Source organism: Eschrichtius robustus, chromosome 3, assembly GCF_028021215.1.
Source record: "Eschrichtius robustus isolate mEscRob2 chromosome 3, mEscRob2.pri, whole genome shotgun sequence".
NCBI lineage: Eukaryota > Metazoa > Chordata > Mammalia > Artiodactyla > Eschrichtiidae > Eschrichtius > Eschrichtius robustus.
The window spans coordinates 19,562,474-19,579,343 of record NC_090826.1 but is presented as its reverse complement, the minus strand read 5'-3'; the positions used below and the strand labels follow the sequence as shown (position 1 = coordinate 19,579,343).

The following is a 16,870-nucleotide window of genomic DNA, read 5'->3' as shown; positions in this document are numbered from 1 at the left end:
GTTAGTGTTTTCGAAATATTCTTAAACATTCTCTGAATTCTTTCTTTTTTATTTTTCAGGGTGACTGAAAACAGCAAATAGTGAAAACAAAACTCTGTTCAGTAAAAATTCAAGTTTCAAACAGAGAAAAAGAATATAAACAAATAAAAATGCTCTTAGTGGTTAAGAGTCAGTCTCTCTGAATCACAAAGACCTTGGTACGAATCCCAGTACTGCTACGTACCAGCCCTGTGAGCACACACAAGAAATGACCTAAACCTCATGTGTAAAACAGTACTGATAGTTCCTATTTCTGAGTTTATATGAGGATTAAATTACATAACATATGTAAAGGGCTTGGCACACTGTGCCTGAACCACAGTAAGCACTCGATGCTACCTATTATCTTACGACTATTACTCTGACTTTAATAGGAAAACAAAAACCTACTGCTCATTTTTATACACCAGTGTACTCTATCTTATATAGGAATAAATTAAGTAGTTTCAAAAAGCTTATAACATTATAAAATGAAGGATTTTAAAGTCACTTTATGATCCTTACATCATCTATCAATTACAGCCATGCCAAAGTTTACCATAAAAATCAAGGAACAGTGAAATGTAGTAGCACAGGGAGCTAAGTGAAACCTATATATATGCCAAGATCCATAAGTCAAAAGTACTTCTGCAGAACCACTAGATCCTATATGTTTTAGATTATCCCTCTTTATTTTTTTTATGCTCTCACAAAAAAGAAAAAGAAGAAAGAAAGAAAAAGAAAAGAAGACAAAACAAAGAAATAAAAAACAAGAAAAACACTCTTGATAATAATGGACTCTCAGCTTTAGCTACAAGTCCAGAAAGAGCTGCTGAGGCAGATGTTCTAAGATGGCAGAGTCCAATCTGACTGTCCTTTAGTTACCTAACAAGTGTCAACAGGATCATGGTTCACTGAAGTTAATTCAGGAATAAGTTCAGGTCTAATCTTGGACTTTTTTTTGTACTAAACCTGCTCTTCTGATAAACAATGGAAAGTTCCCCACCTATTTGTAATGGCAGCCTGGCAGATGCTTCTCACAGTAACATCCTGGAGGTTGAAAGCATATATGTTAAACACACAAACTATCCATGGGCAGTCTTAACTCAGCATTCCCAAAGGTCCATGGGATAACAAGCAAACAATGCTTACTGTGTCAGACACTAAGTGCTTTTCTTTTTTTTTTTTTTTTTTTAATTATTTATTTATTTATTTGACTGGGTTGGGTTTTCGTTTCTGTGCGAGGGCTTTCTCTAGTTGCGGCAAGCGGGGGCCACTCTTCATCGCGGTGCGCGGGCCTCTCACTATCGTGGCCTCTCTTGTTGCAGAGCACAGGCTCCAGACGCGCAGGCTCAGCAGTTGTGGCTCACGGGCCCAGCTGCTCCGCGGCATGTGGGATCTTCCCAGACCAGGGCTCGAACCCGTGTCCCCTGCATTGGCAGGCAGATTCTCAACCACTGCACCACCAGGGAAGCCCAGTGCTTTTCTTATATTAACTCTTTTAATTTTCACAAAAACCCAAGAAGTAAATACTATTACCCCAGTGGAGACACTAAGGCACAAAGGGAGAACTAGGGTTGAAACAGTCTACATTGCTCCAGAACCTATGCTCTTAACCACTACCCTGCAGCAACAATGTAACACAAAGATCCAGTCTTCCAAATGACACCTCAATTGCCTCCTTGAAGTATTAATTCTAATTATCTTCAATTCTGAAATAGACTATTTCAGTGCCTACATAGGGACTACAAATGATACTTCAAGTCCACAATCATCCCCTGGGTCTGACTTTGGGCTCTCGAATCTCAAATGTTACACAGGACAGAAACAACCTTTACAAGCAACACTGAGGCAACACCATAATCTAGCACACAGGTCCCTGCTGAGTCATCAGGAGAATGACAGCAACTCTTGGGGCTTGTGGGCTGTCAAACCACAAACTTAGGGCCAGAACACAGCTGTGGACTCTCCCTTCAATCTTTTTTATTTTGCAAGGAAAAAAAGGTAACTGTTCATTTCAATCTAAAGTAACAATGATTTTGAGGCTCTAAATCAAAACTGCAAATATGAACTGAGCCCAGTGATTTGCATTCTACTCCCAGCTTATTCCTCTGGCTTCTCTATATGAAGATTTCTGTGAATTTAACAGGCATCTGCTTTTCCCCAATAATGTGATCTTTTATTTCTTCTTTTCCCCCCAGTCTCCTCTGTAATCAACCCTGTTCAAGGGAAGAGGAAAAAAAAAAGCTTCTGTATATTCCTTCAGCAAATATTTTCTGGAAGAACAATCAAATGAGTTAATACATGTAATGCAGTAAACAGTGCCTGGCACATAGAAAGCACCTTGTAAATATTTATATTAGTTCAATTAAGTATGAAATACTCTTCTACATTTCTATCTCATGCATTTGGAAGATGCAACAGAAAAAAAGTCAGTGAGATTAAGTGTCTATTCTAAATGTACACAAACTAGATCTTCCTTGCAGTAAAAAGTCCTCCAAGTCAGTGAATTATGATGATTCTCATGGGAAATATTTTCCCCTTTAAGATGATGGTGTAAGTGTTCCTTCCTACATTATAGCTCTTACAGCTGATACTTTTTTTTTTCTTAAAGCCTTCCCTTGACATTATCCTCTTCTACCTACCAACCTGTCTCTTCTACACAGCCAAGTTTCTTGTTAGAATTTGGCTTTACTCATTGACCCCACTCTCTTACTTCCTCTGCACTCTTCCACCCACTCTATTATGGCTTCCCCACCACCACTCCACCAAAGCTGTTACTACTAAGGTTACCGATGACTTCCAGGCTGATAAAGCAAATACACACTCATCTGACTTGACACAACTGGTCGCTTCCTCCTTACAAACTTCTCCTAGTTTCCTTGGCACCTTGCTCTCATAGTTTTCCTCTTCCCACTACTGCTTGATTGCAACTCCTCCTAGTTCTCCTTTTCCAGATTCTCTATTATACAACCCCTTAGTGTTGTGAGTTCCTCAGAACTTGGTCCTGGGCATTCTCCCAATTCTTCACTCCTCCACAGAATGATCTCACACACTTTAAATACCACATAAACAAACAAACAAATAAAATATGTCTACACACACACTCACACACACACACGCACTCAAGTCCCAAATCTCCCTACTCTGCCTAGACTTCTTTCTGAGCATCAGGTCTGTACATCCAGCTTCCTACTAGACATCTCCACTTGACATCTCGGTCATCTCACACTCATTAAGTCAAAAACAACACTGTCTGCTCCTCCTCCATCTCAATAAAAGGCACCTCTATCAACCAGTGATTCTACTAAAATACCCAAGTCATTTTTCACACTTCTCTCTTTCTCAGAACTCCTTTTTCAGTATCTTCCTATGTACTCCACTTCCAAAATTCATCTCAAATCCATTCTCTTCTCTCCATCACCATCCTAATCCAGACCACCACCATCATCTTTCTCCATCACAACAGCCTGCAAGTAGTGTTCCTTGTTTCCACTCTTGCCTCTCTTCATTTTCCACAGAACGGCTGGACTACTCATCCTAAAATGCAGATCAAATCATGACACTCCCTTTGAGAACTGCCTTCTTACTAAGGATAAAACTCACATGACGGGACTTCCCTGGTGACGCGGTGGTTAAGAATCCATTTGCCAATGCAAGGCACATGGGTTCGATCCCTGGTCCAGGAAGATCCCACACGCCGCGCAGCAACTAAGCCCATGCGCCACAACTACTGAGCCTGTGCTCTAGAGCCTGCAAGCCACAACTACTGACCCCATGCACCACAACTACTGAAGCCCACGTGCCTAGAGCCTGTGCTCTGCAACAAGAGAAGCCACTGCAATGAGAAGCCCGCATACTGCAACATAGAGTAGCCCCTGCTCGCCGCAACTAGAGAAAGCCCGTGCGCAGCAATGAAGACCCAACGCAGGGCTTCCCTGGTGGTGCAGTGGTTGAGAATCTGCCTGCCAATGCAGGGGACACGGGTTCGAGCCCTGGTCTGGGAAGATCCCACATGCCGCGGAGCAACTAGGCCCGTGAGCCACAACTACTGAGCCTGCGCGTCTGGAGCCTGTGCTCCGCAACAGGAGAGGCCGCGATAGTGAGAGGCCCGTGCACCGCGATGAAGAGTGGCCCCCACTTGCCACAACTGGAGAAAGCCCTCGCACAGAAACGAAGACCCAACACAGCCATAAATAAATAAATAAATAAATAAAATTAAACTTTAAAAAAAAAAAAAAAAAGACCCAACGCAGCCAAAAATAAATAAATAAAATAAATTTATATTAAAAAAAACCTCACATGACACACAAGAACCTCCATGATGTAGCCTGTCTATTCCTCACTCTACACCTCAGTCTTGTTCTCTCTATTCCAGCCAAGCTCTCCATTTGTTGAATACTTCCAGCCTTTACATATGCCAATTCCTCCAGCCTGGAATGCTCTTCCTCTCATTCTTCCCCTAATTACTATTCATCCTACAAGTCATTTTCTCAAAGAAGTCCCCATTAAGCTTCCATCTAAATTGAATTTCCTGTCATTCTTTCTCAAGACACCCTGTTCTTGTCCTTAATGTAATTATATACTATATTTGTGTATTTTTTTTAACATATGCCTCTCTCACTAGACAACAGGTTCCATGAGGTCTTAAAATATTCAAATTTAACACATCACAAACTAAACTCCTGATCTCTCCATCAGAACTAGCCCTTCCCAAAGGCTTCCCCATCTCAGTTAATGGCAACTCCATCATTCTAGTTGTTCAGAACAAAAATCTCAGAATCATCTTTGACTTCTCCTTCTTTCACGTTCCACATCCAATCCAATCCATCAGGAAATCCTGTGATCTCCATCTTAGAAATATATCCAGAATTAGACTACTTCTCACCTCAGTCCAAGCCACCATCATTTCTTGCCTGAATTACTAAGCAGCCTCCTATTTAGTCTCCCTGATTCTGCCCTCACCTCCCTATGCTACTTTCTGCAAGGCTACAGACTCAACAGAATGTCCTGTTAAATCGAAAAGAGCACACCCCCCTATCATTCTCTATACTCCTTACCCTATTTCATTTTTCTTCATAGCACTTTTCACTAGTAGACATACGTTTATTTTTTGCCTTCCCCAACTGAATATGAATGCCATAATGTTCTTTGATGTATCCAAGTCCCTAGAAACAGTGCTTCAATATTTGTTAAACAATTGAATGAAAAAAGAACGAATACCATTCTGGCAGGCAGAAATTGAAGGTAGGGGGAGAGGCTGGCAAAGCCAAAGATATTTCAAATGAAAGAAACAAGAGCAAAAATCTTCCATGAAGGCAGAGTAGTACAGGGCATGTTGAAGACCAATCTGCCTAGAACATGAGGTATATTTGCAGCTGCAGTGGGGGAAAAGACTGAAAACACAAGTCAGGATCATGATCTGAAAGACTATGAATATGAATGCTAGATCATGGAGTTTGTATCTAATTCAATAAACAACTAGAGAAAGTAGGATCCATTTAAGATTTACGGCAAGAAGTATCACAGTTTTATTTTAGACAAAATTACAGAATATAACACAACTAATTATTGAGGGAAAGGATAAAAGTTTCTTCAAACTGATAATATACAATACTTGGTAGATTCAGTAATACTAACTACCCTTCATCTGTTAGAATACAACATAAACATTTCACTCATCTCTAAGTCAATTATGTCATGTAGGTTGCCACATAAATCATTTCTTAAGGTCTTAATTCAACTGGACTTTAAAAAGCACATGAGACAAAAAGTCACTGTATTACATGGGAAAAAGCCATCATCAACCATGGCTCATTTACTCATCCTCTGTCCATTAAGCTGTTTTGTGAGCTCCTTGAAGACAAGGGAACCTGTTCTTATTTCTTTCCCTCTCCAGCACTTAGTGCATGGAAAGTATTCAATATTTGCTTCTATAATGATCCCTATACTGTACTCGACTGTTCCTAGACAAAGATTGCATCTTATATCCTCCAACTATAAAAATGGGCATACCTCACCTACTAGACAGTTATTGAAGGGGAAAATTAATGCTAAAAAATATTTTGACTTTTCAAAACAGATTTCTCCTAAAGAGCACAAAGGAGGGCCTACCTTCAAACCATTTAATCAATATCTATACTATGAGCAATTCTAGGTGTTGGCAGATTCCACAACATAAAAGCTTCCCTTCTTCAAGCAAAGATCAAACAGGATAAATGTTCTTTTAGTGCCATTAGGAAGGTAAATCCAATCTAAGTTTCTCTGATAAAACCTAAATAAAGTAAATTTTCTTTAAACCAACTCACTTAACTCAATACATGTTCCATACTAGATTGGGCTTCACTGTGCATTCTTCCAAGAATTCTGCTGTCATGAAGAACATTAAAATATTATACATAAAATGTCATCAATAATTCATGCAAGTTTATGAATAAGATTAGGACGCATAACAAAATAGCAACAGCAGTCATTTCAAGAAAAAGGGAATATACATAATTTTTATTTTATGGTGCTTTTCTGTGTTCTAAGTTGTCTACGGTAAACAAGTGTTGCTTTTATAACTGGAAAAAAAACACTTTTTTTAAAGCACAATACATACAAATGAATATACTAGGAAGCAGAAGGAAAATGACATTACTTTTCAAATTTAGGGCCAATATTTAAACTAAAACAGACTAAGGTTAGATACTATTTATTCTGAGTCACTTTTTTTAGGTACATTTGCAATCAAGGGTCCTGCTGACGATTACAAAATGTAAGTAAAGTCCATGTTATTGATGGCTAGCAACAGTTTTTACTTGATTTAATGAAGAATCAAAAAGCCCTCAACATTTTTAAATCAAAAATTTAGATTCCTGTGTTAACTAAAATATTCTGTAACTTAGAAGATCAAATAATACAAAACTCCACACTCTTCATAAGTTTATGTCTCTGCAAATTTTTCAGTTAAGTCTTGCGCATATGTATATTCAAAGCCAAAATTTCATTTAAGTCTAACCATCTTCTTTTCTCTCGATTAGTCTGTGTAGTCTGGTCTCACCACTCTTCCATTTCCCTACGTAGCACAACGGCCTGATTCGGTTGTCTTTAGCTTTTAATGAACTTTCACTTTAGCAATCTACCACCTGGTCTCCACCTCCATAATAAAGCAACTGGTTGTTAGCTGAGGAAAACATGCATAGAACTCACATATTCTTTAAAAAGTTCTTAATTACTTCAGCTTTCATCTAATTGTTTGTCTTTGTATTCTCCAATGTTTGTTCAAATTCTCCTTTTTCCTTCTCTCACACATACAAATAAATAGCTATGCTGCATGATGGCAAAATTCAGTACTTAATTATTACAGACGATTGACATATTTTACTATTTTACTATTTTACTATTCTATTATAATGAAAACTTAATCATTTTCACAAAAATTATTTCACCTGTAAAGTTGGAAGTAATAATTTTATTACCAAAAAAATGTAAAAAACCTGTTACACCTTTGCTTACAGTCACACTGTATTTCAGCTCTAAGCAAAGCAAAAAAAAAAAAAAATCTACAGAACAAAATCTATGCTCTGAGGGTCAATACATCGTCCTGGTTCTAATATTGTTACTTCTTCAAAATATTTTTTTTTAATTTATTTGTTTTATTTATTCATTTTTGGCTGCATTGGATCTTCGTTGTGGTACACGGGCTTCTCACTGCAGTGGCTTCTCTTGTTGCAGAGCACGGGCTGTAGGCACACGGGCTTCAGTAGTTGTGGCACACGGGCTTCAGTAGTTGTGGCTCGCGGGCTCTAGAGCACAGGCTCAGTAGTTGTGGCGCACGGGCTTAGTTGCTCCGCGGCATGTGGAATCTTCCCGGACCAGGACTCAAACCCATGTCCCCTGCATTGGCAGGCGGATTCTTAACTGCTGCACCACCAGGGAAGCCCTCTTCAAAATATTGATATTAAAATATAAAAGACTCCTAGGTCATCTTTGGCACAACTTTCAAATATAGTCTCATTTATCTACATAAGTTGTTATTTTCATAAATTTAGACTAACACAGTCTCCTGGTTTTATATTTTAAATAAAGGAAAATAACAGAAACCAAACAAGGCTAACTGATATTCCTTATACCATTTCTTGGTACTGAGCACTGACGGATAAAAGTCAGGTCTCCAAAAAGACAAAAGGATTAAAACTTCCAGAGAATTCACAAACCGATGCCCTGAATTAAGTTTAGATTTCTGTTAAATCATACTTGGACAGTTTGTAATCACGACCTTAATGTTATTTTCCTTCAGAAACTCCCTTTCCATTTTCTACAGGAACCTATACAATGGGCAAACCTATCCTAACTTACTCCCCTACTTAATCAAAATCTTAATTCATGCCTTAATCACACTTCCCATCCTGGCTAACAAATTTCCCTTTAATAGACTCACTAATTCCCTATTCAGGAGACATTAGAACACTGAGGCTCCACAGTGCCAATGAAACAGGAAGTGGGAAAGTCTTGCTCACCATCCTTTTACCAGCTTCCAGGCATCTCTGTAAGCATCCTTCCAAACCAGCTCAGATTTTTAGTGACAGCCAGGTCCTCCGCATTGCCTCTTTCCTATTATTATTCCTACCGTTAGGTTTTTTTATTTTTTTTTAATCGATATATAGCTGATTTACAATGTCGTGTTAGTTTCAGGTGTACAGCACAGTAATTCAATTTTATACACACACACACATTCTTTTTCAGATTCTTTTCCTTTATAGGTTATTACGAAATATGGAGTATAGTTCCCTGTGCTATACAGCAGGTCCTTGTTGGTTATCTCCTTTACATATAGTCGTGTGTATATGTTAATCCCAACCTCCTAATTTATCCCTCCCACCCACCCGCCCCTTACCGTTAGACTTTTCATGTGTTCAGTCACCTTGTCTCAGAATCCTCCCATCTCTTACCCATTTTGGGCCCCTTTCTCTCAGAATTTTACATTTAACCAAAATTATCACCTTGGTCTTTGCTCAGAGGGGCACTGTTAGGTCTTCAAGAACAGCTCAGACAAAACATAATAAGAATAGAGTTCCCATTAACTTCACATTTTTACATTCATTTCTATCTCCTGAATTTTCCCCTATGGAAACCTCAAATGAATGTCAAACCAATTCATCCAAGGTAACACTGTCTTGATGTTGAGTTAGTTTTTGTTCAATTATTAAAACAAAGTTCTCAGCATCATTGCCTATAGAAAATTTATTTCATCTGTCTGTGTTTAAAAAAAAAAAAAAAAAACCTGCCCTCAAAACAAAATATAAAGAACTCCCGGGCTTCCCTGGTGGCACAGTGGTTAAGAATCCGCCTGCAAGTGCAGGGCACACGGGTTCGAGCCCTGGGCCGGGAAGATCCCACATGCTGCGGAGCAACTATGCCCGTGCACCACAGCTTCCGAGCCTGCGCTCTAGAGCCCGCAAGCCACAACTACTGAGCCCACGCGCGACAACTACTGAAGTCCACGCGCCTAGAGCCTGTGCTCTGAAACAAGAGAAGCCACCGCAATGAGAAGCCCGCGCACCTCAACAAAGAGTAGCCCCCACTCGCCGCAACTAGAGAAAGCCCGTGTGCAGCAATGAAGACCCAATGCAGCCAAAACTAAATAAATAAATAAAATTAACTTTTTAAAAAAAAGAACTCCCATTTTACACTGTAAAAAAACAGCTGAGAGTTTGCCCATCTGTACAATCCATTTGCACCTTCCCAAATGCTGCTGGGAAGTTGTTGAATAGACAGCAATCCAAAAAGTAGGGAAGTGTTGGGAGAACAAACAAGACTAAAAGTTAGGTTTTAAAAGTCTCATTCTCAACTTTTAAATAACTTCTCTCCCTGGCTCTATGGGTTTGAATCATTGCTGGGTCCTTCTTCTTCAAAAGTATCATCTGTCTACTGTTTCCTGGCATAACGAGTTTACGAATGATGTCAAAACTAATATTCCCATTCTTAGCTATTCCCAATTCACTTATTCCACCCACTTTTTCAAGGTCAAGTTAAAGCTTACTTCCATCTTCCCCCACATGTCCTGGCCCAACTTAATGTGAACCACACTTGACTCGTTAAGCATGTACCATCCTGTATTGTCTTCTTTCCAATAAAATTTATAAACCTAAAGGTAGAAAATGTTTAATAATTTCTTATATCTCCCATAGTACCTAACTCAGTATTAGGCACTTCCTTCATGCCAACAAATGCTTTAAATCACAGATAATAAGATGGAAGTGACTTTAACGATCATGTAGCCCAAACCTTTCTTCTATACCTTGCCTGTATGAATTACGCTCGACACTCAGAATGCCACCATTTAGAACAATGGTTCCTAATCCCCCAAAAAAAGACTCATATAGAATTTTAAATGTAATTTCAATGATTTACAGAATCCCCTGAATTCTATTAATGAAGCCCACATTTAAGAATAATATACTATTGGAGAGGGGACTTCCCTAGTGGTCCAGTGGTTAAGAATCCGCCTTCCAATGCAGGGGATGTGGGTTTGATCTCTGGTCAGGGAACTAGGATCCCACATGCCGCGGGGCAACTAAGCCCGCACGCAGCAACTACTGAGCCCTCGGGCCACAACTAGAAAGCCCTCATGCCGCAACTACAGAGCCCATGTGCCACAACTAGAGAGAAGCCCGCACGCCGCAAGGAAGAGCCCACGTGCTGCTATTAAGACCCAACGCAGCCAAATAAATAAATAAATAAATAATTTTTTTTTAAAAAAGAATAATATACTTTTGGGAATTCCCTGGAAGTCCAGTGGTTAGGACTCTGCATTTTCACTGCCAAGGGCCTGGGTTCAATCCCTGGTCGGGGAACTAAGATCCTGCAAAGCCACACTGTATGGCCAAAAAAAAAGAATATACTATCATCAACAACAAAAATAGGTGTCTACTGTGTGCCAAGCACTATTCCTAATACTTACATAGAGTGATATATGGTTAGATCACATTTCCCAGCACTCCTTGCAGTTAGACAAAACCATGTGATTAAAGTTCTCCCCACTGGAGTATGAAAGGAAGTGACAGGTAGAAGTTCTGGGCTGGGGGCCTTGACATGAGCCTCCTCCATACTCTTCACCTCCCACTGCTGCAACCAGGACTTCTCAGCAACCAGCTTTGCCAACTGTGAGGAGGACAATGCTATGGGGGTTGGTGGAAAAAGAAGCTGGAAAGACTTTGGTCCCTAAATGACTCTAAGGAGAAAAGCCACCAACATCTAGAACACCCTCCCTGGGTTGCTAAGTGAGAAAGGAAATAAGCTTCCATTTTGTCTGAACCACTGTTTGGGACACATTACAGTATTTCTTACAGAAGCTTAGACTACCCTAATAAATACACATAGATCACCAGTTAATCCCCTCGGCAACCCTATAAAATTGTGTTATTATTATTATCCTGATATTAGAGGTCAAGAAAGTGAGGTACTGAGAACTTAAGAAACTTCCCTGACACACTACTAGAAGCCAGATTCAAGCCAAGAAGTCTGGCTCCAGGGTCCACACACGTTAAAAATCCTGCCAAATATCTCAAAAGAAGCATTCTTATGTGTTAAGCCACTCTGCACCAGATTAACGTTTTACACCACCCCAATTCTAACAGTTTAGAGATGACTGCCAACAGTGAGTGTCCCAATGCAAAATGGCACGCCAACAACTTTAAATTCCAACCAATAAAACTAAACTCTGCGAAGGGACTCCTCCTAAACCAAAATCAGAAATACCATCACATCATACCAAAGATTCTAGTGGGGGCTGGGGGGAAGGCAGCAGTGTCAATAGGAGTTAGGCATATACAAGGAAAGGAAAAATCCAAAAATTCAGTCTCTTCTCAACTTCTCTCATTTTGTTGTTCAACACAATATTTACTTCTACCCAATACAGAATCTTGGCTTCCAAATTCTGAACGTAACCATGAAGAAATATTGGTGGAAAATACATGGCAGATACATGAAAAGATCAGAAGTACCAAAAAAATGGAGGGGAAAAAAGATAGATAAAACCACACAGAGTCTTGGAGGCTGGAGGCTAGGCAAAGTTGAACAAATGAAGGACCAAGGTTTGAGACTCAGACTACCAGGCTCTAACAAGTAAGTAGCTCTCAATTCCGAAGCATGCCAGACGCATATATTAACACCAAAATGCTCAGAAAGAAGGAAGCAATCTCATTTCAACTATCTGGTACCCTCTTTGCTACCGACTCAGAACAATATTCAGACCTTAACCTCAAGGAACTTACTGCCTATCTAGCAGGGGAGATGTGCATACAAATAAGTATATACAAAATGACACACAACTAGCATTTATTTACTTACTGTGTACTAGACACTGTTCTAAGCTTATTATCACCACATATATTAACTCATTTAATCCCATGAGGTTGGTCTATTAATATCCCACCTATGCAGATGAGGCAGAGAGGTTTATGTGTCCTGGAACACACAATTAGTAAGTGGACAAATTGGATTAGAAACCCGGCAGCAGATAAGAGACCTTATGACCTTGCTAAAGGGTTTGAACTTCACCCTATTAATCAGTGGTCCCCAAGTGGGGCTGGTGTATCAAAATATATACATCTACTAGGCCTCTCAGGGTAGGGAAAGAGGGCATTCTAACTCTTGAGGATGACTGCCTTTGTAAGCCTCTTTTACTATTGGGAGGGTACCCTATCCTATAGGTGTTGGGGTAAACAAACAAAAATGGAGCACTGCTGTTATACAAGTAACGAGGATCCACTGGGCTCATGGACAGACAACTCCAAAAACAATACTCACAAGGAAAGAAATGTAGCTGTGAGTCCAGTCACACTAGTTGGGAAGGTCCTAGCCTATTTCTGTTCAATTTAATGCTACCTAAACAGGTAGCACTTTTACACTCATTTCCTTTAAGTGTAGATAATAGTTTTCTGCTACAAGCTCAGATATCTCTTAGCAGAATAATTAACACTGTTTAACACAGCACACTGGACAACCACAGCCTCTGCCCTTTCAGTGCTTTCAAAATAATTGTATTTACAAGGGGATTTTCCCCCATTTGCATTTCCCACACATAGATTTTGGAAATCAAGAACACTCTTTACTACAATTTACCTGGCCCCTTTTTCCCCTTTGAAGCAGTTATCCTGATTTATATCAGTATAAAGTTTTACCTATGCCAAACCACAGGACAGCAGAAAACATTTCATCTCTTACTCCACAAAGGAGGAAAACAAGTCTCAGAGAGGGAAAACAACTTGCCCAGGTTAAACCAGCCAGTGAGTGCAGAACTGTGACTTGAACCTGGTTCTCTGCCAACAAGCCCAGTGACAAAGGCTTACAACTAGTGATAAGCAGGATGCTTTTAGGTGGCTCACAAACACTTTTTCTTTTAATAGTTATGCACACACACACACACACACAATAGTTATGTACATAAGAAATACAGTCACCACACCTAATCCACAGTTTCACAGGTATTGCTTAGGGCAATGTGTTTATGTTTTTTAAAAAACGGGCTGAATTTAGTAAATAATAATACCAATTCAACACATATATGGAAAACTAAGAAGGGGTATGCAAGTGACTCAAGTTTGGGAAACACCTCTCTCCTTCTAACAAAAGTTAAATTAATAGTAAGTAGGGCATTAAGCATTGATCTCCTCGTCTCTAATTCATATACTTTATTTCTTTTTCTTGTCTTATTGTATTGGCTAGACCTCCAGTACAATGCTGAAAAGAAGCCATTACTGATAGTACCCTTATCTGACACTAAACTTAATGATACTTCTAAAGTAACATGTTTAAGTAACATGTTTTTTAGGTGTTTAGTAGATACACTGTTTTTGAATTTATGGAAATTCATTCGTATTCCTGGCTCAGTGAAATTTTTTGAACATTTATCTCTGACCCACTCTTCTCCCTTCTCCACGCTGTCTCCCACTCCTCTTCCTTTTTCTTATTTCAGGTTTCTTCCTACATTCCCTGCATCTCAAAGTACTATATCTGCCGCTCGAAGCAACTGAGAGACTCGTTGAAGATACTCTGGGGTTCTAGACCTGTCTGTTGTTTCAGTTCCCTGAATCAAAATGTTTCTAAACTGATAACTGAAAGAAAATCCTAAAACAAACACTGTTTCCATCACTTGCAGATCATTTCTTCTTTCCATGTCTCAAACACACCCTTCAGTGTCTCCCGTTCTTTAAAATAAAAACTCAGGAAAAAAACAACAAAATTGTTCTGGATTTCTGTTAAACTCTCCAATTCAGAGCCTGGTTCTGAAAGAGCCTGCTTAAGTAAGTGACTAAGAAAGAAAATCTCGAGGATTTTAAAGAAGTTTTGAGGGAGGCAGTTGAATCCAGATGTTCATAACTTCTATCTTTCTCCTTTGCTAAAACGAAAAATATTAAAGAAAAAAGGAAAGGGCTAGAGGTAGTACTTGTCTACAAATATGGTAGTTTCAGGATATATAAACTGAAAAGACCAGAAGGGAAAAATCAACCCTTTAAAGCCCAAGCAAGTGAGGAGTTCTTTCCCTCATCAGTTTTTCTTTCAAAACAAAAGGGCACACACAATCTTTCCCGAGGCAGCAACACCGAGGGGAGCAGCCAAAATGTTGCATCATACAAAACACTCGCGCTTGAGAAACAAGAAAATCAGATGGTGGTAAAATAACTAAGGCAGAAAAACCCAAGTTGGGAATCTCGGTCTTTTCCTGAGGCCCAGGAATGTCTGCTCTTCTTTAAAAAATTGTTTCAGATGGAATCGAAAATTAAAGTTACAGTTTCCTACCAGCCGGGAGCGAAACGCTCAGAAAGCGTTCAAAGAAGTTCAGCTCATCAGCTCACGACGGGCTCGAGGCTTCGCCTCCCGGGCTGGGGGCGAACTTGGGAGAGCCGAGGGCTGGGGGGGGGCGGTGAGGTGAGGTCGGGCGTCCGGGCGGTGGCGGGGGAGAGGGGGTGACAGGACCCACCCCTGCCCGGGTCCCAGGGGCACCCGGGGGGAGGGGGGCAGCTAGTCCCACCCGGACGCGGGACGACGGTGCGGCGTCCGCCGAGGCCAGGGCGGCGGGAGGCGGTGCCCCACCCCGTCCAGCAGTGCTGTCTTTCTGGGGTCCCGGTCCCACCCCGGCTCCCTCGACGGGCCTCGGCGGCTGGAAGGCGCGGGTGGCCGAAGACAATGGCCCGGGGGCGCGGGAGCAGCGCTCCCCCTCGGCCCGGGCGCGGGGCGCCGCGCGGGGGCGCTGCGGCTGAGGAGCGCCCAGGGACGCCGCCCCCCGCGGCCGGGCGAGCCGCCGGGGGCTCGGCGGGGTGGGACGGCGGCGAGCGCTCACCTTGACGAAGAGCTCGATGATGGGTTCTTTGTCCTCCTCCTTCAACCCGTTCAGCGGCATCGACAACGCCATGGCCGGTTCGGCTGGGCTCCGCGGACGGCGGCGGCTGCTTCTGCTCCGGGGCTGCTCTAGCTACGGGCTCCTGCCGCGTTGCGCCTCCCTGGACAGTCCCGGTGTCTAACTCGCCTCAGCCTCGGCGCCTCAGGGTCCGTTCCTCAGCACCGCCCCACGCCCAGCTCACCACTCTTGAGTGAGCCGCAGCCCCAGCCGTTTCAAGTCGCTGGGCGGGGTACCGGGGGCGGGGCCTCGTTTGGGGGCGGGGCCAAAGCTCGGCGTCTCCGGACTCCCGGGAGGAAAGAGGACAGCCGGGGCTCGGGGGCGTGGCCTCGGGTGAGGGAGGTGGGCGGACCGCTCTGGCTCCTTGAGGCAGCTAAGGCGGCTTGACTTAGGCTCCGGGAGTGGCCTTGGTAGGGACCGAAAGAAGCCAAGGCTTGGGCGGGCGGTGGGCGGGACTCTGAGCCTCGCCTCCAGAGGAGACGGAAGGGAAAGTCCCCCGGGGGACCAGCGCCTGACACCGCCTCCCGCCGAAGCGCGGGCGCGTCCTCGCAGCTGCTGCTGGCGCTGTGCCAGGTGACCTCAGCTTTCCGTCGCCTGGAGAGGCGAGAAGGCGCCTCCCTCCCTCTCCCCCGCTGCAGCCCCCAGGACTCATCGCCCTTTCCCGCAGCAGTCGCCTCCCCAACGCCCTGTGTTAGGCGGAGCTCCCTTTTCCCTTTTGGGAAAGTTTTCATTCCCTTAGAAACACCGTTTTTTCCCTCCTCTGACTTCTTCATTTTCCCGTTTGACTCTCCCGTTACTTCTGTCTTGGGAGCCAGCGTATTCACAAATATTTATGAGGCCCTACAGTGTTCCAGGCCCCCGGTGATAAACGGCACAGACGCGATCCCTCTCCTCTGAGAGCCTACAGTCTTGAACGGCAAGCCCAGTGCCTGAAGGCTACAACGAACTGCCAAGCCGTTGTCCATACGGTTCCCCTTTCCTGGCGTGATTTCTTTCCCCATTCACCTGGCAAACCTGAGTGTGCATCAGAATCACCTGGGTGCTACACCCAGACCTGCTTTACCCAATTCTCTGATTCTCCTCCGGTGGGGAAGGGAGAAATTCACATTTTAACAAGCACCAGGACTTTTTTTTTTTTTTCACTATTACTTGGTACTTGTGCTCTAAATCTACCTACACTTTCAATCTTAGTCAATGAATACATTTGGCTGATTAACAACAGAGTCTACTGTTTGCTAAAGATAGCACCAGGAAGTTTTTGATGTAGGTGGTCCTCAAACTGGAAAAACTGTACTGGGGTTTGAAGCCGCTGAGGACAGGGGCTGTGATACTTTGAGCCAGGCACTGGGTCTGGGTTTGCTACTGTTGATTGCCTGGGGCAAATGTCACCCCCTCTGGAAACAGTTACTTGTCCCTTCTTCTGACTTTCGGTAATACATGACTCAGCTACTCCTCCTCGCCTTCCAGTTT

The 16,870-nt window shown here is 42.4% G+C and overlaps 1 protein-coding gene across 2 annotated transcripts in view; it reads right to left on the bottom strand.

The window, feature by feature from the left end:
• The window catches only part of CLIC4 (chloride intracellular channel 4), an 87,858-nt gene extending 72,260 nt beyond the window's left edge, over positions 1-15,598 (bottom strand). Inside the window, exon 1 of one of the 2 annotated variants that reach the window (XM_068539182.1) lies at positions 15,344-15,598. In XM_068539182.1, the coding sequence (XP_068395283.1) occupies positions 15,344-15,415 (72 nt within the window). In that variant the 5' untranslated portion in view covers positions 15,416-15,598. Of the gene's footprint in view, positions 1-14,802; positions 14,822-15,343 lie in introns of those variants that run through there. The other variant, XM_068539183.1, reaches the window with a different exon arrangement.
• Between the last annotated feature and the right edge of the window lie 1,272 nt (positions 15,599-16,870).